The sequence below is a fragment of the Sinohyriopsis cumingii genome, chromosome 5 (genome assembly GCF_028554795.1).
Source record: "Sinohyriopsis cumingii isolate HCF-2022 chromosome 5, ASM2855479v2, whole genome shotgun sequence".
Classification (NCBI taxonomy): domain Eukaryota; kingdom Metazoa; phylum Mollusca; class Bivalvia; order Unionida; family Unionidae; genus Sinohyriopsis; species Sinohyriopsis cumingii.
In genome coordinates, this window is record NC_142965.1 from 75,675,941 (window position 1) to 75,702,749 (window position 26,809).

A 26,809-nucleotide genomic window follows, 5' to 3' on the forward strand; every position below is an offset into this window, starting at 1 on the left:
TTTTTTGTCGTCATTCCAGTTTTCTTGCCATTTTCTATTTATTAGTGCCGTGATAAGGCTATATATTTCACTTACACTGTAGTCTAGTGGTACGTAATTGATTTCATTCAGTTTTTGTTTGGATGTTTGATCAGCTAGGTCGTTTCCTGGGATGTTGATGTGGGACGGGGTCCACATGAAGTCTATGTGTTGGTGGTTATTGCTTAATTTTTTTAATGTGAGGTTGATTTGATTTAGGTAGTTTTCTCTATATTTAGTGTTATTGTTGAGTATCGATGAAATGACGCTGAGCGAGTCACTAATGATGACTGTTCTGGGAGAGTTATTTTCTTCTATCCATTTGAGTGATTCCTTTATGGCCCAGAATTCTGCAGTGAATATTGAGCAGTGGTCTGGTAGTCTGTTTCCTATTTTGATGTTTAGTTCTGGAATGACAAATGCAGCTGCTGTTTTTGGTGGCTCTGTTATTTTTGATCCATCCGTGTAAATTTTGAGGTAGTTTGGGTATTTCGAATGGATTTCTTCTAGAGTAATTTTGTGCAGTTGGTTTTCTTGTTCGTTTTTGTTGCCATATTTGGCGATTGAGATGTTAACTTTAGGTTCTTCGGTTGTCCAAGGTGCCACATCTACGAATTTGTTCGTTTCTGATTGTATGCATTTTGTGGCAAGTTGCTCTGTAAGTTCATGCACTATTTTTCCTGTAGGGATTAGGTGTTTAAGTTTGGTGTTGAATGGTTTATTGCACTTGTTTATTGCTATTTGTGTGGGGTGGCTATCAGAGTGGGATGATAGTCTGTTTGCGTATCTTAGAATTAGTTCTTGCCTTCTGAGATGGAGTGGGAGTTCTCCTGTTATTACCTGCAGTTCTGCCAGTGATGTTGAGGGGAGTGCCCCAGTGATGGTTATAAGGGCCTTTCTTTGTATAGAGTCGAGTTTTTTAAGGTGTTGCTTAGGTGCTGAGTTATATATTTGACAGCCATAGTCAAGTTTGGATCGAATTAGTGCCCTGTAAAGTGGTAATAGCGTTTCCTGGTTGGATCCCCAGTTAGAACCTTTTAGGTTTTTTAGGAGTTTGAGATCCTTATTACACCTTCTTACTACTTCATTTATATGTTGTCCCCAGTTGAGATATTCGTCATAATACATACCCAGGAATCGTGTGACTTTGACATATTTTATTTCATGATTTTTTATAGTTTATTTTACTCTTGGGGTGGAATATTACCGCTACTGTTTTTTCATGAGATATTTTAAATCCCCATTTATCAGCCCATCTCCCTATGTTGTTAAGACTGGTTTGTATTTCATTAATTATTTTGTGGTTGGAGGGGTTTCCTGCTCTCCATAGTCCACTGTCGTCCGCAAATTGTGAGATTTCAGTTAGGTTGGATGCCAGGTTTGTGTCGAGATCATTGATCATAAGGTTGAACAGAGTGGGGCTGATTACACTTCCTTGCGGAGTTCCGTTTTCCAAGGGGTGTAGCTCGGAGTAAGTTTCACCTACTCTGGTTATTATTTTGCGGTCTTTTAAGAAGTTTTCAGTGAAGTTGAACATTCGGCCTGTTATGTCGTAGTGGTTTAATTTGGCTAGTAAGCCTTTCGAATGTTTTTTCTAAGTCAATAAATATCGCTGTGAGGTTCCTATCCGATTTTCTTTTTTGAGTTGAATGCCATTTTTATCACTGTTTCTAATCGTATAAGCTAATCCGTAGTGGATCTTTTGTTTCAGAATCCGCATTGGTTTTCCGATATCAGTTTGTTTTTTTCTAGGTGATGTTTCAGTCTGTTGGTAATTATAGTTTCCATGATTTTGCATATATTGTTTGTTAGTGAGATGGGTCTGTAGGAGCTAATGTTATTGGGATCTTTATTAGGTTTTAGGATGGGAATAAGTACTGCAGTTTTCCATTTATTTTGGTAGCATGCCTGTTGACCATATTTTGTTTATTAATTTGAGTGTGGTTTGTTTAATATTATTTGGTAGGTTTTTGTACATTATGTATCCAATTTGGTCCTCTCCAGGTGATGTATCCTTTTTGGACCTTAGTGCTAGGTCCCATTCGTGGGTCGTTATATCTTTATTTAATTTGGAGTCTTTAAGTCCTAGGTCTAGAAATAAGTTTTGTGTACTTGTTCTACTTTGGATCTATGTTGCTGGAAGGGTTTGGTATGATTGGAATTGCTACTCATTTCAGCGAAGTAGGTTGCTAATTTGTTAGCTTTTTCCTGGTTAGAGTTAGCGCCAGGTATCTTTGGGGCCGTGTAGGTTTTCTTCCCTCTGATTGCTCTAATTTTGTCCCAAACTTGCTTAGTGCTAGTTTTGATGCCCATGCTGGAGCAATATTCATGCCAGGTTGTTTCCTTAGCTTGTTTGATGATGTGTTTGAGATTCCTTTCTCTGTTTTTATAGTCGCTAAAGTCTATAGAGTTTCCTGTTTTTCTAAATTTGTTAAAGGCTTGTTTTTTCTCCCTATGCGCTATTTTGCATTGTTCATTCCACCATGGTACCGATTGTTTGGTTGGGATACCGCTAGTTTTGGGTATGCTAATAGTAGCTGCTTGATTAATGGTGTTGATGAGGTTTTCGTAGTAGATGTCTATATTTTCATTTTCAATTTCTTTTGTGTTTACTTGGTTTAGGTGTGATTTATATGTGCCCCAGTTAGCTTTTTCATATTTCCATTTAGGGTTTGTTTTGAGCGTGTTTAATTGAACAGTCATTTGAAGGGTGTTTTTTAATGGAAAGTGGTCGCTTCCAATAGTATCGGTTTGATCCACCTCCGATTCGGCCACATGTGCGATTACTGGAGAGCATATGGTGAGATCGATGGCAGAGAGTGATCCATCCTCGGGATTTAATCGAGTTTTGGTTCCGTTGTTGAGGATTGCCAGGTTGGATTCAGCAGCCCATGCCTCAACCAGCCTGCCTCGTTTATCTGTTCGATTGCTTCCCCATAGCTCATTATGTGCATTAAAGTCTCCGCAAATGACTATTCGATCAACTCGCGTGTTTTGATTAATTAATCTATATGTGTCAAGGTTTGCGTCCTTGGAGTTACCACCTGGGTCATAGAAGTTAAAGATTTGTATATTGTTTTGGCCTATGTTAATTATCAGGGATTGTATTTCTACTAAGTGCTTGTTGTTGGGTATAGATAAGATGGGGACGGGGGTTACGTTAGGTAGGTTATTGTTAATATAAGTTGCTAAACCTCCACCTTACCCTTTAATCCTATTTTGAAAAAATCCTGGGGCGTATCCCTGGATTTTTGGTAGAGACCTGATGTTATTAGTGATTTTAGTCTCTTGTATACAGATTATATCAGGTTTTAAAGTCAGGTTTTGTAATTTAATTCTGAGTTCGTCTATGTTTCCTGACAGCCCTCTGGCGTTCCATTGCCATATTATTATGTTTCTGTTGTAGATAGTCATATTGGTGTTGGTTATTTGCTGGTTGATTGTTGGGGTGCTGGTTTGATTATTTTCTGGACAGGATTTTTTCAATTTCAGTCATTATTTGTCCTATTTTGAGTTCAGGTACTATCAGGTTGTTTAGTAGTACTGTCCATATTTCCTTAATTGGATTATTTATTACGGTTTCCTGTCCTGCACTGGGGTTAAGGTTTACCTTTTCTTGGTATTTGGTTTGTTTAGATTGACTAATTTGTGGGCTGTTTTTAGTTTTAGGTGGGATTAGTGTTTTTGGTTTAGTGGTATTCATGTTTATATTGTGGGCGGTTTGGTATTGCAATATTTCCTTTTTTTGCCATATAATAAGGGAGGTTATTTGCATTCATGTGTTCAGTAATTTGTTTTTCTCTGATTGCATGTGGGCATTCTAATGATTGAGGTAAGTGATGGCCTCTACAATTGGTGCATTTGGGTTGAATGCTATTGCATTTCCCCTGATGGTTCCCCCCGCATTGTTTACAGTTTTGTTTGAATTTACATTTGGATGCAAAGTGACCCCAGTGTTGACATTTGCTGCACAGTCTTGGTTTATTTATGAATGGTTCGATACGGTATCGTATCCCATAGGGGTGCAGTCTTATCGGTGATTTGAGTGGGAGTTGGGACTCTAGCACTACTGTGTTCGTTTCCTGCCCTTTATAGTCCCTAAGCCTAAATGCCCTGTTGATGGGTGTCCCACCTAATTTGATCTGTGTTGTTATCTGTTCATTTTTTAATTCTGTAATTCTACCTTTCAGTTTAAGGATTGCTTTGTATGAAAGTGGGTTAGAACTGAGTGTAGTTGTTGTTGGGATTTTGGGTTGCTCTGTGGATTTCTGAGTGGTTTGTTTTTGTTTAATTGCCTGGGGAATGAGTGTTTTGTTTTTGTTTGTGGCTTTATGGTGTGTTTCGATAATTACTGGAATTTTGTTGATTGTCTCTGTTTCTAAGAATTTGGCCATTTGCGATTGAGTATCATCATCTCGCATTGTATCCCTTTTAAATATTCCTTAATCGTTGTACTATCTATTTCCGGTGATGTATAATAAATCTTTGTAAAATGTTTCAATATATGATAGGATTTCCTTCTTTTCTCTAGTTTCTTTATTATCTATAATTTTCAGTTTTTCTATACTCCCCCGTCTTCTTAGTTCTTCCCTATTATATATCCCTTCCCCTTTTTTATATATGTTTGTGAATTTCCCAGCTCTGATCTCTCTTCCCCTTTTTTCTTCCTCTATTAGTTTATTTGTTGTTTTTTCCCCCATCCCTTTATCTAATTTTATTTTTGTCTCGTTTTTCTCTATTCTGTTTTTTTCTCCTTATTCTGGAAAATCTTATCGCTTATTTTCAAATTCTTTTTTAATTTATCCCATTCTGTGATTATGTCCCTGTTCCCATTTTCTATGACATTTTTAATATCAGTTTTGATTTCTGCTATAAATTCAGGTTCTTCTAAAATCTGATTATTCATTTTCCATTTCCCTTACTCCATTTGTATTTTTTCTTTAATTGTCTTTCTAAATATATAAGTTTATGGTCTGACAATTTTATGTTTGTAATCCCTGTAAGTTTATAGATATCATTTTGTATATTTGTACCGTAGAATTTTTATAATCTGCTTCCTTTATTTTCTTTATAGTCATATGTAAACTCTCTTCTTATCATGTTTAGATTCCTATATAAATCTGTGAATTTATGTTTTTTAAATAAACATTCTTTTTCTTTTTTAAAACTTAAATCATCAGTAGTTAATTCCCCACCCCTATCTATATTTTCTCCCACACAGTTAAAATCGGCTCCTAGAATTAAGTTATCCATTGTATATTTTTCAATGTATTTGGTTACGTTTTCCATGAATTGTTGTTTTTTATACTTATTTGCTGGTACATATATATTTATAAAATGGGTATCTTCTATCACAATATGTAAAAGTCTCCCGCTAAAAGAATCTCCCTCAGTTCTCCCCTTCCAATTTACTCCCTTTTTATGTTTAATGAAAGTTGCTACTCCCCCCCCCCTTTTATCATTCCCTTTAAAATCATTTAAAACCACTATCCATCTAATTTCTTTTCACATAGAGTTATCAGGTCTTTGGTAAATTTGTTATGGGTCTCTTGCATAAAAATTAAGTCATATTTGGTTTCGCTAAATAATTTAGTTAGTTTTTCTTTGTTTATTCCATTTACATTAATAGAGGCTATACAGAAGTTCTTTCCATCCATTTTCCCTCTTTCTTCCAGGTTGCCGCATCATGGTTATCTCTCTGTTATTTTACTGTATTGTTTTTTTTTTTTTGTTTTTTTTTGTCAGGTGTATTATTATATTTGATTTAGTTAATTTTCATTACCTTTGGGGGCACTGGACCCTCCCCCCATAAACTACTTTCTGTCGGAGTTTCTTCGTCACTCGTGATATTTTCAGTTCTGTTTGTTGTGTTTTTTGTTTCTATTTCTGTTTTCATGTCCGTCGTTTGTCTGGTGTCACTCTCGTATTATGCATCTGTCTCGTGTTCCGTACTTGTTCCTCCCCCCCCCCCCCCCCCCGTCTTCACTCTCGTCCTCACTCTCCTCATTACTGTCATTGCTCGTTTCAGGTTCACTTTCTGTCTCAGTTTCGCTTGCTTGATTTTGTGTTAGTTTTTTCATTGTCATGATCTTTGCTTCATTTTTGTTATGTGCCGTCTGTGGGGTGTAGGCTTCCGTCTCGTATAAGACACTGCCATGTGATGAACTAGACCCTGGCAAAACCTTCCTTTGTGTTTTTCCTTGGGCATGGGCATGGAGGTTAAGGGTTGTAGCCCTGACATCTCTAAGGTTCTCCCTTCTATCTCTCCTACCACCTCTTCTGAATTGTTCTCTTCTTCTTGTAATGAAGAAAACCTGTTTGTTAAAATAATCTGTCCCTGTTTGAACGGTGTTGGAAATTTGCCCGTTTTGTTAAGGCTCAGTATGTTTTCCCATTCAGGGGTAATTTGCGAGTTGTCTTTCCTGATTTCTGTTATGTCTAGGTTTGTTAATGTAGTCTTGTCTTTTGATTCCACTCTCTCTTTCTCTGCTCCCATTTCATTGTTTTCATCTGCTCTTTCAATGTCTTTCCTAAATTCTTCAATACGTTTTCCTATTTGTGTTTATAAGTCTTCACTCATGACTTGATTTTGTGGGTTCATTGCCGCTATGCTGGCATAAGTCGATGTTACAGGCGGGTTTCTGCACTCTTTTGGGCTGTGTCCTGTTTTACTACGTTTTGGGCATTTGCCATCCCATTCACTGCCTCGGTACCAGCTCTTTAGCCTGAATCCCATGACATAGAAGAATGTCAGGATCTTTTTGGCATCCTCTTTGGCCACTGAAACAATCCTGACTCCAGATATTATTCCCCCCAAATCCCCATATTGTGGCCATTTTGGAATACATGGTTTTAGTTTTAAGTTTCCCTTCTATTTTTGTGGCAAGTTCGCAAGTGTCTATTTCTAGAGGGAGGCCAGATACAAAAACCTCTACCATATTGGCTTCTATCTCTCTAGCAAATGGCTGCGCTGTTTTTATCATCGCTTGTTTTCCTTGCACTTCTAATATCTGAGTTTCCAAGAAAGGTTTCTCTAGCTGTTTTGGATACAATATATATTTATTGAACCCGGCATTTTGTAGCCCATCGATTTTTCTCAGATCTAGTCCAGCCACATTTAGAGCTGTAAGTATTTCCGACTGTCTCGGTGCAACAATGTCGCTTCCTAAGTCTTAAAATCTTACACCCAGGGGGTGGGGTGGGGGTGGAAAGCTAAGAGCATACGATCTTCTACTCTCGTCTGAAAGTATGTACTCATCTTGGATCTAGCTGGTTGCGTATGCACTCCACCCGTCTCAATTTGCATTTCCTGATACATTTTGTTTAAGTATCTGAGTATTGGTCACTTATTGTATGTATTGAAGTGAGGTCTCACACTACTATTTAAATAAGGTGCAAGAAAATTTGCCGAATACTAAATACAAATGGCGGTCAAATGTACAGTGAGCTGTACTCAACCGCTCACTAGCTACTCAGAAAATGATTAATTCTATGAGGGTAAACAACCCTACAATACAAGAAGGGTATGAAACAAAATTTAGTGATTCTCTATAAGGTGCAAAAAACAATAATGTTTGGTAACAAACACTAGTAAAACTAGTATGCTACCTGTCAGTAGTTATTCCCTTGTAGTGTTTTGCTCTTCGATGAAAGATTCATACATGCACGAATTTCAGTCACTAAAATTTGCTCCTTTGCTTCCTGTGGCTTGCTTGGGTGGCATGGTTGAATAAACAATTGTCTTTAAAATAAGTACAAAATTGCCTAAATTTAAAAACAGAGATGGAAATATACTCTAGTGAAAGATACGATCTTTCATTTTCAGGAGAAATAATTGCTGGCTACGTCAGTTTGCCTTGTATTGTTGCACCAACAATCAACATGTTGTGGTTTCGACTTTATTTAAGGGATCGGCAATTTGATTGCGGTGGATTTTCATTCAAGCCGGGATATATTATTTGTTATTACCTCAGCTACTATAATGGAGCTAGTTTTGTTTGTTTGCTATAAGTCGAAGCAATGATATTGTTTGAAGCTATTTGAGATTCGTACATGTTTTGTTTTTACCAATAAAAGCACACCTCGCATAAATAACAATTAAAATGGTCGAAACATAACTCACTTTGAGGAGTAAAGATGCTTGCTGAAGAGTGAAGAAATTCTCAAGTAAGATATTTGTTTTCCATCTCAGGTCTGTGAGTAGCGAAAATTGTGTACTACCACTTGGCGACTGGTCCTTGATAGCAAGAAATAACTGTCCGTCAACACTAGAGTGCCGCTTAGAAGTTTTGAAGATCATGTCCTGCAGACTGAATTTGGAGACTGGACGCAGAACATTTGGAAAAGTTCTAATGTTGATGATAATGTCCGTGATCGTGTGGCTTACGGTATATTTCCTGATCGAGTAAGTTCTATATCGTCAAACTGTCCCAAACCAGTATTTATAATTTCAGCTTTCAGAAAGAGTACGAAGCCAACTGCCTCTGATTTCACGATCACATTATTCGGGTGTTGGGACGGCTTGACGTATCAGAGTAGCAGTGGCTTAATGGTTAAAATATTGACCAACGACAAGAATTGTGCTGGCTCGATTATTACGATCGTTACAGCCCTGATTGACCACGGTGGTATCCTTTATAATTGCTCCGACGCAGTATCATTTTCAGACTTGATATGTCGTACAACGCCAAAACACAACAGCAAAATCATCTATTTTTCAGTCAGTATTTATAGGTTACTGCATTTGTGGAAAAATATAAACGGGGTTGTTTCCGGGCAATGCTTCACGACCATGGGAGTGAAGTATTAATTCAAACAAACGAGTTACGTTTAGTATAGTTGCTGCGACACACTCTTTTCAGAGTCGCATTGTAGTACAACACCAACACCACAACCAAGTTTGTTTCTTTTTCAGTCAGTAAGAGGACGTGTAGTCTGACCCTTGTAACACACATACAAACAACTTCGCGGGCAAGCACACAGATAAATAACAATTTGTACGGTAATCAAGATGCATCCAGACTTTAATAAACATACGTAACCCTGTTGTTTCCACGCATGACCCAGAAGCCCAATTTGAGATTATGTTTATGCATCCTTTACTCTTCGTTAGAATGTATCTATTGCAAATACGTGATATATGACGATAAAGCTTTGCTGTAGGTCAGGTTCCTGTATAAATATGTGAAAGACATGTTTTGGTACTCGGGAAATGTATCTTGTAGGGCCTACAATTCAAACTTGCGCATTCACTTGAACGAATAACCAGAAAATGTTAGGATGACATTTTTGCATTTTGCAGAAGGAAGAACTTGACGATCAGTAACTTCCAACCAGCTCAGTACAATACCACAGGCGACAAACAAACCAAGGCAAGAATATGGGCGGAGGATTCCGCATTACACGAAGCTCCTGTTACGGATCATATGACTGTGTCTAATGCGTCCAGATCAAATTTTGTTGTACTGAACCAGAAAAGTTTCTATCGCTTAGGAGAAGAGATTCACGTACTGGTCGAACTATTTGATGGCTACGGACGTAGGAGGACCATTGGTGGTGATATGGTACGGAAAAAAAACTAGGTGTGTGTATGTGGGTGTGTGTGCATGTGGTGTGTGTGTGGGTGTGCGTGTGTGTGTGTGTATGTGTGTGTGTGTGTGTGTGTGTGTGTGTGTGAGTGAGTGATAGAGAGTGAGCGAGTGAGTGAATGGAAACATATTCTTTATGATTTTTCGAGGACAAATCTTAAAACATCACTTATTTGCAGTGTTTTTACTGTCAAATTAAACAAATATCAAACAATATTAAAACACGATGAAAAGAACCATGCAACACATTCATTGTAAAGATGTGTATGGACTTTATAAACACCTTACGAATAGAACAAATTAAATTATAATCAAGACATGATATCATTCCCTGATCAAATATAGCCCTTGACCTTAATTTGTTGTCAACTTTCAAACATGACTACCTGAATCATACAAAATGTCGTTTCTTCCCCGAACGATTCCATTCCCTCTGTGCCACATTCAAGCAGTTAACGTCTATCTGCATGTTGAGTTGCAACGAGCTAAATAATAAAAATAATAATAATAATAATAATAATAATAATAATACTCATCATCGATGACATTAAGGTGCATAATCTTAATATGCTATACTAGATAACACACAAAATCATATACAACCACAAGATTACGACAGAAACAATGCATTTACGAAACAAAAATGTTTTGAATTTTTGTGAAGTTTCTGTAATAGATACTGAGGCGAACTAGATGGAAGTGAATTGCAATAGTCGCGTCTTGATAGTGCTAAGGAACACACAAGTGTATTAGTGGCATCAATCGAATGAATATTGCGAATGGAGCTGACACTTGTCGGCTCCACATATGCAGCCATTCGGTACATGAGAATGGCTGAGTGTATATAATAAAGAGAAGGGGTTCAGATGGTGAAACATCAAGGTCACTGTGACTAAAGGAGAAATGTGGTTTCTATACACATGTTTCAGTTATCGACCGTAAAACTTTATCAAAGTTTGTGGATGGCTGAAAGGTTGTGTAAGAACAAAGTAAATTTATTTCGATTTTAAAAAGTCCAAGGTCATGGATATCATGAATTTGGTGTTAGATCATTTATCTTGACCAACGCTTCTGGCTGGGTTGCAATTAAAGTAAAGAAAAGCCTTTTTTGGCCAAAAGTCATATGTGAATGTCGTTGCTCTGAGAAATCTGAACTTTGCAGGATAATGTGTTATAGAGACAATATCACTATCACATCGTGTGAAGTTCTTGCACGTAGAATAATAAATCCCAATAGATTATGGGTTCTAAATGCCATATATCAGGGGCTTAATCTCTAATGGGAAAATTATGGTTTCTGCAAATTTGCGTTGATTTGGAAAAAGCTCATACTCAACACCATACTCTTCTCTCATTGGCTTACACATCCTAAATCCCCCAAGGCATTTTGCTGACACCGGTACGTGGGGGTTTGTGGTTTGGATTATCGTTATCCAGTGGTTGATAGACCACAGCGCTATTGCCTGGATTGCGTAAATAATAAAACATGAAATCAATGGGTGGAATAAACGGAGACCTGAGCAGATATATAGTCCCGTATGCAGAATATAACACGTGAATCAGTTCTAAACAAAATGGAATTGAACATGACACATGAATGATAAAGGTTTTCACAGAACAACAGGGAGGGTGAACAGACCAATTTTTGGAGCAAGTTTTCTTTGAAAATAAAGCTTCCTACGAAAGAAATGAAAATACAAAGTCAATAACGTCAAACCAAAGCCTCTAACCGACCGAGATTTTCTCTTATTGGATTAGCTCATTTTGTTACTTTATCTTTGTGGCTTGTGTTTTCAAATTCGTATGTGTGCTTGTTTACCCACACAGACAATCACTGTTGGTTGACACCCTCCCTGCTGCTGTAGTGTGTGTGTAATTCAGTCGTTACTATATCAATAATGGAATCTCGCAGAGCTAGATTAGCTCGCAAGCGACTAGAGGCAATTAATAAATATCTCCCCGTCCGTGATTTTGTCAAGCAACAACTACAAGCGCGTCAGGAGTATCAGGTGGAATTTACAGAAGGTACAGAACAGTTATTTAAACCAATTATCGAACCAACCAAGAAAATTGTTACAGCAACTGAGGAGGCTCAAAAAGCTCTTGAGACATTACCTGTTGATATTGTGGGCCGTCTTCAAGCAGCTTAAACAACACACCAGCAACCTCCTCAACCACAACTTGGAAGTTCAATCACAGCCTCTGCCAAGAGTCAGAATTAACATCAGAGATAAATTCACGCCCGAAGGTATTACCACTATCAAAGACCCAAGCCAAGTAATTGATATTGCCACGTATGGATAACGTGATAGAGATACGTTTGTAAAACCGGAATACATTAATACTCTAAAATCTGCCGGTTGGGTCAGGGATAAATATCGCATCGCTACTGATACTCGGCAAATCAGATCTGAGCAAAATAGTATTAATTTTGACCTCTTTATCAATACAGTATATTAGTATATTGAACAAATAAAGCAGCAGCAGAGGGGGCGAATCGGACATTTTGTCCAATCGTTATTTTGCTTAATTATTACTTTCTGCAACTCAACGATCTAGTGTCGTCAGCGCCTGGTAAAAAAAAACGACGACGTCGTTGGGGGATCGTCCAAACGTCATTTGGTTTAATTAACACCTTCTGCGCGCCGATCCCCAGCGTCGTCAGCGTCCGGTAAGCACATCGACGACCGCGTCGATGTCATCGCCCCCTCTGCTGCTATGATCTTACAAACAGAGTGATCACTAACTCCTCCTCTTGCAGATCAATTAGGTTATTTGACTGATCGGTAAGTCTGAAATTAATTCTCGTTAAAAACCGATCATGGCATCGCATATAGACCGGATTAATCGGACTCTCAATGATCAAAAATCCCGGAGGGGCTGTTGGTGAAAACGAATAAAGGATATACCCCTGTTGAGCTTGATTTGATTGCTTGGTATCCACCTGATAACTCCCTTCGATAACATCACACACTAGATTGATCGCTATCACTGATGCGATATTTACGTTGTATGGAGCAATATGCCTACCACCATCTCCGTTATCGTGTCTGAGGATAGTTGATGGGGGGGTGTCCGCGGGTGGATTCTCAGGCCATCCTAGTATGGTTCTTATTGAACTGTTATAAATATCAACCATATACCCCGGTGTGCTTATTTCAATCGTCGACGATAACGTCGGTTCATGAACCGTAATAGCGATTTTTGATTCCTTTCCTGTGATCGATTTTATCCTGCGTTGAAATTCTTTATTGATTTGCTCTATTTGGTATGACCCAGTTGGTATTGTAACCTCCTCCCAGTTTGGGGTCCCATCGGGTTTATTTGTCCGTGCAAAAACCAGCGAGTTATTAGGTTGTTGTCCGTTAAATGCGTCCGCTCGGATATTAGGCCAACTGTGATATACTCGCAATTTTGCCAGCGCTATTTCCTTTACTGGAACCGGTGATGGGAAGTTTACACTGAATTCGGGTTTCGTTGATGTTATCGATATCATACTTGTTTGTACCGGAGTGGTGTTCTCCGCGATCCGCTGAAGTAATTGAGACCCTTCGGGGTTCAGCGACATTATTATTATTCGTTGTTTTTAGTGTCTAATTTTAACAACCAGGTGGTTTCGGCTTCCAGTTGAAAATCCTCGATTTTTGACATCGCGGAGCTATATAACTGGACCATCGTGGAGAATTCAACATCGGATACGAACAAATTATCAATCGATAACGAGATCAACCCGGATAATTTCGAGTATGCGTCGGATACTATTTGATGTTTTACTGTATACTCGTTGAGTTTTTTCTGAAAACACGATGATATCTTCCTAGTGATTGCGTTGGCAACTCCAGCAACTGTTGTCATTGCGGAGACAGCGATTGGAACAGCGATCGGGGTTATCGTGGTCACCGTGGATAAAATAACACCGGCGCCAGCTACTATACCCGACACCGAGTACACGACCGCGTCGATGGCGGTTATTTTACGACGGTATTTTTTTATTTTTACACGGTATTGTTCGGAAAGCGTTTTCAAGTTCGCGGAAAATTCTTTTGCGGTATCGAATCGATATTGATGTGACGTCGGTGATACCTCTGATTCAACTTCCTTGGTGGTCATTTTTATTTTAAAAGAGCTAGTGTTTTTAATTACTTAGATTCGCTGCAAATTCCACATACCATGTAATGTTTGCCCGGGCTAGATTTCTATCAACGGCATAAATTGTAAACTGTTCAGTTGCGTTCTTGTCTATAATTGTTGATATTGTATTGTTAAACCCGGATGAACTCGACGATAATATATTAAACTGCATCATTGAAACCAGTGTCAATCGATAAATGCCCTTAACAGTTGCGGTGATATTTACTGTATTCTGTGTAGGAGTCCAATCGAATGATCCATGCCGAATTGTGTATACTGTGTTGATGATGTTCTCATGAGGGATTTTTATTTTTTCGAATTGCTCTGCTACTCTCGGTAGTCCGTCTTTAATCGCTTCAACATCAGTTTTAATCGTTCCTATTTCCTGTATATGCGTGTCCACATCTTTTTTGTTCGCTGCAACATTAGTTTTGATTGTTTCTATTTCCCGTGTATTCTCGGTCATACTTTTTTTGTTTGCTGCAACATCAAGTTTGATTGTTCCTATTTCATATGTATGCACGTCTATACCTTTTTTGTTCGCTGCAACATCAGTTTTAATTAATCCTATTCCCCGCCAATACGCGTCTACATTTTTTTTGTTCGCTTCAACATCAGTTTTGATTGTTCCTATTTCCTGTGTATGCGCGTCCACACCCTTTTTGTTCGCTTCAATATCAGTTTTGATTATTCCTATTTCCTGTGTATGCGCGTCTATATTATTTATGATCGTTGTAACATCAGTTTTGATTGTTTCTATTTTCCGTCCATGCGAGTCTACATTATTTATGATCGTTGCAACATTAGCGCCGATTATTTCTATTTCCCGTTCATGCGCGTCTACACTCCTTTTGTTTGTTGCAACATCAGTTTTGATTGTTTTTATTTCCTGTCCATACGCAGTGATATCATTTATAGTTATTGTGATTTCATCCGGCTTGGTATTTTTTTTACCAAGGAATTTATCAAAGTTGTCATCGATCCTGTTAACATTTTTTCGTAACGTGTAAAATTGGCCCGACAGCGTCGTAAACTCCAAAATAGTATTTTTTATTGTTGCAAGATTTGGTTCGAATACTATCGGGTACCCAAAAAATCTATCGATAGTTGTTTTCACATGCCCTTCGAGTTCGATTATTGATCTATTCAACCTTATAACACCGTCTTGGATTAATTCTATCGTATTCTCTATCTGAAATATATGTCTACCCGGTTTGAGTAGTCCGTCGCCGGTATACAACGCTATGGTGCCATCGGCGGCATCACGCTGTCGTATTAAAACGTCATTCAGCGACACATTACTGGATTTCAATTTACCCTGGCGGTCTTGAAATACAACTATTTCGCCCGGGTCAACACTTGTTAGATTCAACATATCAGCGATTTCATCCTCAATTAGTTTTTTTATGTCGGCGGCGGCCGTTTCCGTGGATTCTTTCAGCGCCGAAACCGATCGTCCCCAAATATCAATCATTATTATTGTAAATGTTATTCTCTAAAATCCGTTGAGCTTCTACGACCCCACTAGTGTATTCGTTTACAACCACATGAGGTGGTTTCCGCGATGATGAAATCGCCGCAAGTACGTTCAATACCTCGCGGCCACATATCGGCGGGTCGCTTAACTGCTGTGTTGGCAACGTGGAATAAAAAACCCGGGCTGAACACGCCGGGGCTGAACACGCCCGGATATACCGCATGAACTCTTTCGGCGGGGCTAACCCGTATGAATCAAAATAGACGATTGCACGCGGATCAATCGCGTATGCAACCCAATGAGTTCCCGCTCCGGAGGACCCATCGAGGTTAATTATGCCGGTTTCAATATTCCTTGGTGCCGCCGGTAATTGATCCCTCATGAAAACACCTCTGAAGTTTTTTATCGCTAACGCGTTTGCGGCGTCTATTAAATCAAAATTAGACATTGGAGTCATTGACTCAGGAGTCATTGACTCCCGAGTCAATAAACGGTTCCTGGTAGTCTTAGACCCTTTCCCGAATACCATGAATACGGGGTCCCCGGTAGTCTTAGACCCTTTCCGGCCACGGGTCGTTTTTTTTTATAGCCTTTCCCGGTTGCCTTCTTCAATGCCATTCCCGCCGCGGTTCCAACGGCCCCTAACGCCGCCGCCTTAGCCACTGCTGGTGCGGCCGCGGCAATCAACGCTGGAATCGCAGCTAACAGCGGAAATATCCCACCGGTCTTTTCCATGTTTTTAATTGCTGCGGCTGAAAAATCTATTTGAACTCCCTTTTTATTCTTCATCGCATCATTGAAATGTTTTATTTGACGCGCCGTCAACGATATCTTATGATTACCGCCCGCCATCTGCGACGGCTTCAGCGTTATTGTGGTTCCGCATTGTTTAGCCGACTTTGATCGTAATTTCTTGACTTGACCATCAGTCAACTCTACACTGACGACACTATACGACATTTATTGTAAACGCGTTTTGTGCTTTCAATTACATGTTTTCCACTGGCGCATCAACGATTCTCATTCGTCCACCAACACCTTCTAGCAGCATTGATTTATCGCTGAGAATGACAGCAACCGCTCTATAATTGGCACCAGCCGGGGCTATACGAGCTCGGAAGTGTATATCAACGACGGATTGTCTCGTTAAATCAAGATGTTCCAACGAAAAGTAATAAATCGGATACAGGTTTTTAAAATCAAGTTGCGATATTTGCAAACCGGTGTCGACGTTTTGATCACGACCCATATATGACAGCAATCGATGATACACACGTGCGATATGGTTGTCGCCGTAATTAAGCTGTATATCCTCGGATGGTTCCTGTTGTCCGTTTATTCTCAGCGAAACATCCCTGACTCCTAATTGATCAAATATCATATGGCTGCGTTCTTGACTACCCAATCGTTCCCTATTCTGTAGCGCTATGAATATATGACGCGGGGCTGAAACACCCTGTTTTGACGCCAGGTGCCATGTAAACGTATCGGCGACGTTATCCTCTTTAGCATCAGTTGTTACCGCTAGCCAACTCAACAACGATTTCCCTCCCTGTTCCATAAATGCTAACAATCGTGCTTCCGTGGTAACTGATGGAGTCAGCACCGGCATCCACAATGCCATTTTAGTTAAAATGACTTTACCGGCAGCGACGCCAGCAGCACGCCATATTGCATTGTTATCATCGCCCCTTCGCGTCAGCGCGATTGTATGCTTAGCCCCATAGATAACTTTTCTAACATTTCTGCAGAATCCAAATATGTGATGGAGTGGAATCGCGCATGAAAACTGTCGGCGTGGTCCTTGCAACATCCCTACTCGTGCTGCGAATCCTAGATTGTAATCATTGTTGGTGCTTTTTATAATATTGAAATTAGCGCCTGGTCTTGCTCTGCGGTCTGGATTGGCTGCTTCAGCCTGTGGGTCAACTGCGGTATCTCTTTCCGCCAGCACGTTAACGTACTGAAGATGGTCAGCGTTATTGGTGGTGTCCTTCGAAAACATCATAGATGGGCCCGCCGATCTTGTATAATCATCCGAGTATCTCGCCAACCCAATTATCGTTGTTGCAACATCAACCTCGCGTTCTATTGACTCAATTTCTCGCCCGTCAATAAGATATCTGGCGCTCTCAAATAACGCCATGATACCGTTGTTGACGAAGCCAACTCGAACACGATGGTCATCTGCGTATGGTGCATTATCGGCGGCATTTGTCACGAGTTCTCCCTCAATTTCGATAAACGCTTCACACGGCAGAAAGTATTTACTGGTATCTTGGACCTGAAGTTCAATTCGCGATCGTAGGTCGGGTTGCGCTGCATAATAAGAATAATATTGATAATCACGGACAGAATCATCCCTGCGCACTGGGGCGTCCATATCAAACGCGGGATCAGCGGTACGCGCAAACATTCTATTATTTATCATGTTGATGTTTTCAATTGCGATTTTTTCGTCGTAAATTCTTTGAATTTAAACCACTCCCCGCTATCGCGTTCATGAGCGCGTTGGTTGCCGCATCGGCGGATGGCTCAGCCATTGATGGCTTCGTCGCCAACGACTGAGTCGTCGCCAACGACTCTAATTTTTCTTCCACGGCGTTATTTATTACTTTACTGACATTTGCAGGCATCACTGTCGTTGATGGCATTACCGGTGGTTTCTGTTTTCTTTTTGAAAATCTCTTGGATTTCACCAACGACATTAGTTTATCTCGTGCGGCAGAAACCACCCTTCCGGCAACATCTCCAATAGCACTAATACCCTTATCACGAATAACATCAATAGCCTTCATTCCTAATTGTTTGGCTAACGGCGCCACTTTTGGAGCCATTCTTGTAAATAACCCCGCAATGGTGCTACCGAGACCATCTCCATAGTACGCGCGGTAAACAGGCAATCGCGAGTTTACCACGTAGACGAGTACTGGTTTATCATGGTTGTAGTGTATGATCATCCTTATTAAAAACACCAGTTTTCCAATTAATCATCCACGAGCTCGTCTATGAGCGTTCGATATGCATTAATGTCCATAATACCGCCTGTAAATAACCGCTTGCAAATATCAGCGGCCTCATTGATTATTTCCGTAGAGTTATTTCCGGCTCGTTTTCCTCCGATTAGTACTTCCAGCCGTGATATATCACTGAGAACACTATTAGGACAGGTAACGCCGTAGGATTCTTTACCAACAGAGTATCCTTTTCCTTTTTTTGGTGTTATACTCTTAACTTCCTTGTGGAATGCGTCGTAATCGGATTTACTACGATGTGGTAATGCATCTTTATGTTTACTTGCTAAATACACTATTCTTGCCCAGTCCTTTAACGACTTTATATTTTTCTCGTAACCGCTATTGATATGCTTCTTATCTCGTATGTTCTTAGCAAAATTGTTGGCAGTAAAATTAATTAATTCTTCCCTGTTGCTGAAGTCTCTAATTTGATCTATTGTGCTCTTCTTGAGTACAATACGGGGTATATTCCCTTCTTTTTCTTCCGGTATTTCTTCTTCCGGTATTTCTTCTTCTGGTATTTCTTCTTCTGGTTCTTTCGCAGTAGCGCCTAGTTCTTCCTCGTCGGCCATTGTAACATAAGGTTCTTGTGGTTCGGTTATAGCGAGTGGTGGTGGCCTCCGTGTTGTAGCAGCCGCTATTTTTGCAGGGAGTGTTTCTAAAGACCTTTTTGTTTGTTTTGTCTCTGCCGCTATCTTTTCAAGCGCACCAAGAACGGGTACAGTTACCGCCGTAACATCCTTAGTCGCTTTAGTTACCGGGGCAAATAACTGTTCACTTCCAACAGCAAAATCAGTTTGCATTTGTTGTCGTGTTTGAAGTTTCTCTCTCACTCTGTCTCGTAACGGTATAAACTTTCTAAGCGCTGCTAGTCGCTCTCTGGCTAGCCGAGTAGTAAGTGATTCACCTACCATTATTGTAAATTGATCCGCAATTTTCTAATTTTCCGCCGAGTGTACCATCGGGGGCTCCACGGAGTTTTCGTCTATAATCCTTCTAATGTTTTTGATCTTACTAGAAATCTCCCGGCGTCGTTCATAAACACGTCCGAGTTTTTTTCGTATTATTTCAACGGCAGTGAATAGTCCAATGAATGCATTTGCGTCATTGTGGTACAGGTTCTCATTAATCGTATGTTGTAATCGTTTTATAAAAAAATACTCGCGGGCCAGGGTAAAACGCCCCCGTTTCGACTGTTCGTTAATAATCTCATAATCGGATAATATTTTTTCACTGTCGAGACCATCAGATAATTCAATTCCTTGATTTTTTAATTTTGAAATCTCGGCTAATATATTATTGATGTCTTCGATATTCATTATTCTTATAAAACATCTTGTTTTTAAATAAAAAGAAAAATGAAACCCCGTGTATCAATTCCGAAGGTGTTTAATAATTCGTTAGACGTGACCTCGTCAGCGCCATAGGCGCCGGTGACTTCGTCACGGTGACCCTTGTCACTCGCTGATTTCTGTTATATATGAAAATCGAATTCTGTGACCCGTCTTTTTTGAGATCGCTGAATTCTGTATTCCTTCTGCAACAAATCGTATTGAGGCGATATAAATGTCAAAATATTTTCCTGCCTCATTCATCGACTGAAATATTTTTTCCTCGTGAGTTGTTGTATCAAATGACTTTACGGGTTTTGCTTTCTTTGGGTATTTACCGGTTTGGCCTTTTTTGGTATTCTGACTTTGCGAGATAGCTTGCAAGTTTGTAAGAGAATTATCAGTCTTATTATTATTAATATGATCAATCACAAGCCCATTTTCGATTAATCCGTTGAATGCTTCAAATACAATCCTGTGAACATAATACTTCTTTTTTCCGGCACCAAACATCAAATACCCCTGATTACTTACGGTACCAACCGGCTTCTTCAGTCTACGATTTCTAACAATGCCGTCGCGAGATGCCTCGTAATTGACGACCAGGGGATGCGGCTGAAATTCTTGGTCCATTTCTATAATAATACTACTTGTCTAATTTATTATTTGGTTTAATTATAAATCTTTCAACGTAGTCTTGGGGGGTTTTGATGACGAAGTCGGCGGTGGGGTCAATGACGGCGTTTTTAATTCGCTTGTCATAATAGCGTTTTAGTTCCCTGTATCGCTTTCCGCCACAATTGATACACAACTGCGATTTTCCTCTTACACCGACGTGGCAAACCAAGCACGGGAGGGGGCCAAGAGAACCATTACGAACGCTTTGTAAATGATACCCGCAGAATTCACCTCTACATGATTTATTGCACGGGGTTGTCGACCCAATCATCAACCATTTACAGTGATTCATTATACTATATTCTTTCATTTAAATACTTGTTTTAATTATATGGATGAGTTCGAGAGATTAGCAGCAATTAAGCCCTGGAAAAATATTAAGTTCAATCTCGATAGAGTCCTCAAGGACGCACCAAAAGCGTTAATAAACGATAGAACCCTGTTGAGTAAAATACGCGATTGTATCAATGAATTCAAGCGTGATGGTGCATCTCATAGTTGGTCAACATTTCGAATTGATGGTGTTGTTGATGCTACCATGAACGACAACCGCGCAGCAACGATAATATCACAACTTGACAGTAAAAGGTATTTCTTCAGAGTAAAATTCATTGTCCGGGTGGAATCAGGCGATTGGATCATACGTGATAAATTTGAACCAGTTTTCAGCGACAAGAAAACAGTCACTGTCAGCCGCGACTCCAAGCCGGGGTTGTTAACCGGAATTGACAGACCATACTATGAACGAGCGTATCCTGAAACAGCAGTTGTTTATGGAATATACCCGTTAAATAAGAAACCTGATATCGGAAAACTGAAACCGATGAAACAGTCAACGGGGATAAATTGTGTAGCAGAACGAATAATAGAGCATTTTACAAATGCATGTCGAGGAAACAAATTGACTGATTTACGACGCAGCAAAATCAACCAGTGGGAACTAACCGTAAAAGAGCGTGGAGCAACCATCAGCGACATAGCGAGATTAGAAACATCGCTGAGATTTCCAATAACCGTTACAACGATAACCGGTGAAGTATTATACGAATCAAAGTACAAATCAAAGGGAGCCCCAATCAAAATTATTGATCATAACGAACACGCATGGACGCCCGTGATCACAATATTTCCACGGGATAGAACAGTAAAGTATATCCCCGAAGAATTCCTGGGAGAACAATTCTCCAAGGACGGTTTTCTCGCGGAGAGGAAACTATTTGATGCTATTGCCTACTTGTGTAAAAACGACCCTGTATCAGTGTGGTTACTTCGCAGCGCTGAAAACGATGCGGATACCTTTGATCAGTTTGTAAGACCAAACGGCGAATTATATCGCACTGAAGCATTTCACAACAGGATGAAAAAAACCGCCATAGAATTTGAAGAGCATGATGAACAACTGCTAACAAATTGTTTTACGATTCCATCGGTTGTAGCTCATGTTGCAGCAAGGAAAAATGCGTGGAGACCAACGCGCAGGGAATTTCTACCGGATGTACAATCCAGTTGTTTGGAATACTATCACGGTGGACTATGGAACACTGAATACAACCGCGACGCTATGATCTCGGTTGATATGGTTGCCTGTTATCCAGCGAGTTTTCTCGGGTATGGATCCGCCGCTGAGTATTTCAAACGATTTGGACACCCCAGACATGAAATGACTCGTGTTGCTATTAATGGACCACTGCCTGATTTTGATTTAACCGGATTCGCTCGCATAGTATCATTTGAATTTGCGGCAGGACTTCATCGCTGTTGCTATATTTGGATCGGTAGACACATAGCTGAAAAAAAGTGGCTGCCAATAGCGCTGCTACGGTATATGATTGATTGTAAAATGCTAGTTTCGTTGATTGTCAGTGACGCGATTATATCATACCGAGCGCAGACTAAAGTCTGGTTACCAGAACCGGAGCGTCTAGATAGCATAATTGACGAATCCAGAGCACACATTGATGCCGACGAGGAATATATCATCGAATGGTCCAGGAGGATATTTAACCAACGAAACCGCGAGGCAAAAGATCTCGGTAGAAGAATAATCGGTAAGTTCACACAAGGTGGAAAAAACTGCGACTACAAACGATATTGCTCACGGCTGATTATAGATGACGCAGAATATGATTTCGTAATCAAGGACGCAGTGGCAAAAAATAGATACGTGAACTGCAAAACAGCTTTCTTGTCCAATGGAACGAGGTTGGGTACAGTTGTTACCTACAGCGACGGAGACAGCCCGGCGTATCCACATTTGAGGGCGTCTATGCTGGGTTATGCCGCTATCAATTTATTCTCGATGATAAATAGATTCCCCGATACCGCGGTTAGAGTAGCCGTTGATTCATTTTATATTAACGTAGCGTACAAGGGAAACGTAGCCGAGTTTACTAGTCCGGACGAGAGTTGGGGTACATGGAGAATTAAAAATGAAATACGACGCGATTATTCCCCGTCAGCAGATGTCACCGTTGAGAACAACTACTTACGCGGTGATAAATTGTCAGAATGGTCTAATGCACCATCGTGTTCTGACCCAATTTGTAGACACAAAACAGTTTATTTAAGCGGCTGTGGCGGGTCAGGAAAGACGACTCGGGCAATTGAATTATTTCGTACGCGGGCAAGTATAATCGTGCTTACACCGACCCATAGACTAGCGCGAGAGATAAAACAACGAAATGTTGACGCCGTTACTTATCACAGCTTTTTTCGATACAGCGGCGGTGAGTGGACTCCTGATCGAATGGGTGAAAAATTTATTCCCGATATTATCATCTGGGATGAGATATGTACTGTTTCGTTAGATACTTTACAAATGTTTCTTGAGTGGTTGCTGCGCGCGAATACAGCGGTAATCATGTGTGGGGACCATGGCCAACCACCACCATTTGTCGGCGAGGGTCCACATGATTGGTTAAGGGGTTTTGTGGACTATTATGAAGAAACCGATACTGATTACCGAGCACTTGATGAACAACTGCGCGAGGTTAAAAAACTAATCAGATTACAGCCGGATAGAGTTCAGTGTGAAATAATCCGCGAGGTAATTCCGGAAACGCCGTTGAATGAATTCTGGGAAACATGGAGACCAAACGATTTGATTGTAGCGAGTAGAAAGATAGTCAGAGACACACTTCAGCGGAAGTTGTTTACGTTGCATAAGGAAAAGTTTCCAACACGTCCAGTGCCATTATGTTATAGACCCGCGGACACACGGCGGCAGAACATTGAAGTTGAAATTCCAGCCCCGACAGCGTCGGGGACAAAAAAACAAATTCTCGTGCTGAATGATATCGTGCTCGTTGATATCAGCGTCGTCGAGGACGCGCTACGTGCTGATAAATCCCCGTGGACGCTAGGATACGCAACAACAATACATTCCTCGCAGGGACTAACCATCACGGACACAATTGTTTGGATAGTTGATAATCGCATCGAATGGTCGAATCTAGTCTATCTTGCAGTGTCCAGAGTACGAAGGATAAATCAGCTTCGAAGAATTGTTATTGACGGAGCCGGTGACGGAGTCACCGACAAAGTCACCATCGATGCAAGCGTCATTGATAGAAAACTCTCGGGTTACCGCCAACAGGATAAAAAAAAACAGCGGCGTTTTGATATTGATGCCGAATTAATAATCTCGCTACGACAACAACAGAATAATCACTGCGCGAGTTGCAATTGTATAATGAGTTGGCGTTATTCGGATAAAGACACTCGCCAATTTACCGTGGATAGGATCGATAACAGTCTCGGTCATGTCAAAAACAATGTGAGGTTGACCTGTCTTGAGTGCAATAGACGCAACGGCGCTAGTTAAGACCACGTGGTGGCAATTGAGTATCGTTAGGTATCACTTGTAGTTGCTCGCGTGTAAATCCGCGCTGAGGAGCAGTTGAATCCAGTCTATAGATCGGTGATCTACCAGTTGATCGTGTTATCGTTGATATGTTATGTGTGGTAACACTCCAAATAGGATCAGTAGCCCTTTTTTTACCGCCTTCAAGCTCTCCTGGTTCATACAGATATCTAACAGTGACATCGCCGAGAATCGGCTTGGAAACGCTATTTATTTTTGATTTTCCGGGTATATACTCGTATTTAATCGCGTCGCTGGGCTTCATGTTGATTGCTCGGGTAATCTCGTTATTTAACGCTGCAATTACACCTGGCAACCTTTTAACCCATTCACGAGATCGTTTTTCTTGGATGAATTCCTTCGCGTATTGATATCCAAATAACCGTTCAGCGAGAGTCCGATTGAATCGTTCAACAATTGCCTGATCACGATGTAGCGCAGTATGACCTCGTCGTATCGCGACGCTATGATGTTTCAGCGTTGATAAAACAGCGCCGCGAAATTCACTACCAGGATCAACTTGTAATAGATTTGGCCAGCGCAGAGGGCCTCTTCGATAAATTCTTTCAAACGCAGCGGCTACTTCAGTTGCCGACTTTGTTTTTAACGGCTCCGCTTGTTTGTATCGACTCGCAACATCAACTACGGTTAGCGCGTATTTGTAACCGTTGTCATGCGGCAGAAATAGTATATCAGCCTGATGAACTTCATTAGGTACGCTGACATCAAAGCGCGAGAAGTTGATTTGTTTAGGCGGTGGTAGATAGATTTGCCATATAGCCTGTTTGGATAACCAATTAGCCGCAGTGGTCTTTGTTACCTTTGCAGCGCTTGCAAGCTTACCAATTGCGGCCTTCCCCTTCCAGTATCCTCTCGGAGAATAATAGATGGAATCCATCGTTTTTCTTGGATGATTGTTATTAATTACCAGCGCCAATCATTAATTTACCTTTCATAGCCGATTTTACCAACCATGAGGCCAATTTTTCTTTGACGGATTTATCAGGAATAGCATTTAGCGCGTGAATTAATTTTACATCCGCGATATGACGCTGTTGCAGATCGCTACTTTTGTAAGCAACATCATGAGCATGACACGCCTTATCGATAGCGTTTATTGGATACTCACCGGGTTTGGGCTGATTTTGATCATCGAGTCTAATATCTAATCGTGTTCCGGGGCCACAGTAGTTATATCCTGGGAGGTGTTTTTCTCCTGGATACTTTGCCCACGGTGTTCCGGGGAGTTTTGCCAATTTGGCTGCGATGTCACCTCCTCGCTTTTTTTTAAAACATCTCCGGGTCTAATAGAAATAAATCTAAATTTCTTTGTACCGCATTGTACACACTTACCAGTAAGCGCCGATCTGTTATTTCTTGTCGTAACGGTTGTCATATCATTTGTGCCAGTACGCACTCTACACTTCACACAATATAGATCCATAATTTATGTATAGAGATATGAATATAATTGATTTTTCGGCGACTAAAACAAGAGAACCAGTTAAGCATGTTGCAGCGTTACCAAACTCGATCCGGATGATTATCATCGGACCATCTGGATCCGGCAAGACGCAATTGTTACTCAATTTAATAATGAGATGGATGAAGTGGGATAAGTTGTATTTGGTTGCTCCTAGCGTAGATGATCAACGATGCTACGAGGTGTTGAAAGATTTCAACGAGAATGCATCAGCGATCGCTAAAAAAAATGTTATTGAGTTTATTACGGATATCAATGATGCACCGGGTATTGATGATATTGATGGCGACGTTAACAATCTAGTCGTGTACGATGATGTTATGTTAGACAATCAAAAGAACCCAGCTAGGATATTTTCCAGAGGCAGGCATAAAAACACTGACGTGATATATGTCACTCAACGATACACTCAGATTCCAAAAGTAATCAGAGATAACTGCAATATTCTTGCTGTATTCAACGGCGTTGATACACACACGCTACGAAATATTTGGCAGACATGGTGCGGCGGTGACATGGACTTTAATGTTTTTCGAAACTTTTTTAGTCATGCTCAGTCGACCCCACATGGATTCGTAACGATAAATTTACATGATCCTCGGACACGATATCGTATCGGACTTGACCAAATATTCGGTTAGTTGTAAATAATTTTCATTGTAAATAACCACTTAGCAGCAGAGGAGGCGATGACATCGACGCGGTCGTCGATGTGCTTACCGGACGCTGACGACGCTGGGGATCGGCGCGCAGAAGGTGTTAATTAAACCAAATGACGACGCGACGATCCCCCCAACGACGTCGTCGTTTTTTTTTTACCGGCGCTGACGACACTAGATCGTTGAGTGCAGAAAGTATTAATTAAGCAAAATAACGATTGGACAAAATGTCCGATTCGCCCCCTCTGCTGCTAAAGCAAGAAAGGAGACAACAAGAAGACAAAAAGAAGCAGCAGCTTGAAAAAACTAAATCAGAATGGAAATCAGCCCCAAGAGCATGGAAGAAAAAGGAGATAAAACATCATGCGAGGAAGAAGGAGCAACTGGAAGTGGTATTATTACTCCACGTACTAATAATGTCATTGCCGATGTTGAACGATTAGAAATTCTGATTGGCGGAAGACGAGCCGGTAATAATTCCACATAAATTATTAATAAAGCAGCTGATATTTGTCAACAAATAACACTGGCAGTATTATGGACATTAATGTTTATCGGTCCCTCAT

General features: G+C 40.4%; 1 protein-coding gene across 1 annotated transcript in view; it reads left to right on the forward strand.

Annotated features, from left to right (window-relative positions):
- Positions 1-8,215: 8,215 nt before the first annotated feature.
- Positions 8,216-26,809, forward strand: part of LOC149799476 (NXPE family member 2-like) — a 33,137-nt gene continuing 14,543 nt past the window's right edge. The window contains exons 1-2 of the mRNA XM_089958845.1: positions 8,216-8,422; positions 9,320-9,581. Coding sequence (XP_089814971.1) covers positions 8,316-8,422; positions 9,320-9,581 — 369 coding nt within the window. The 5' untranslated portion in view covers positions 8,216-8,315. The remainder of the gene's footprint in view (positions 8,423-9,319; positions 9,582-26,809) is intronic.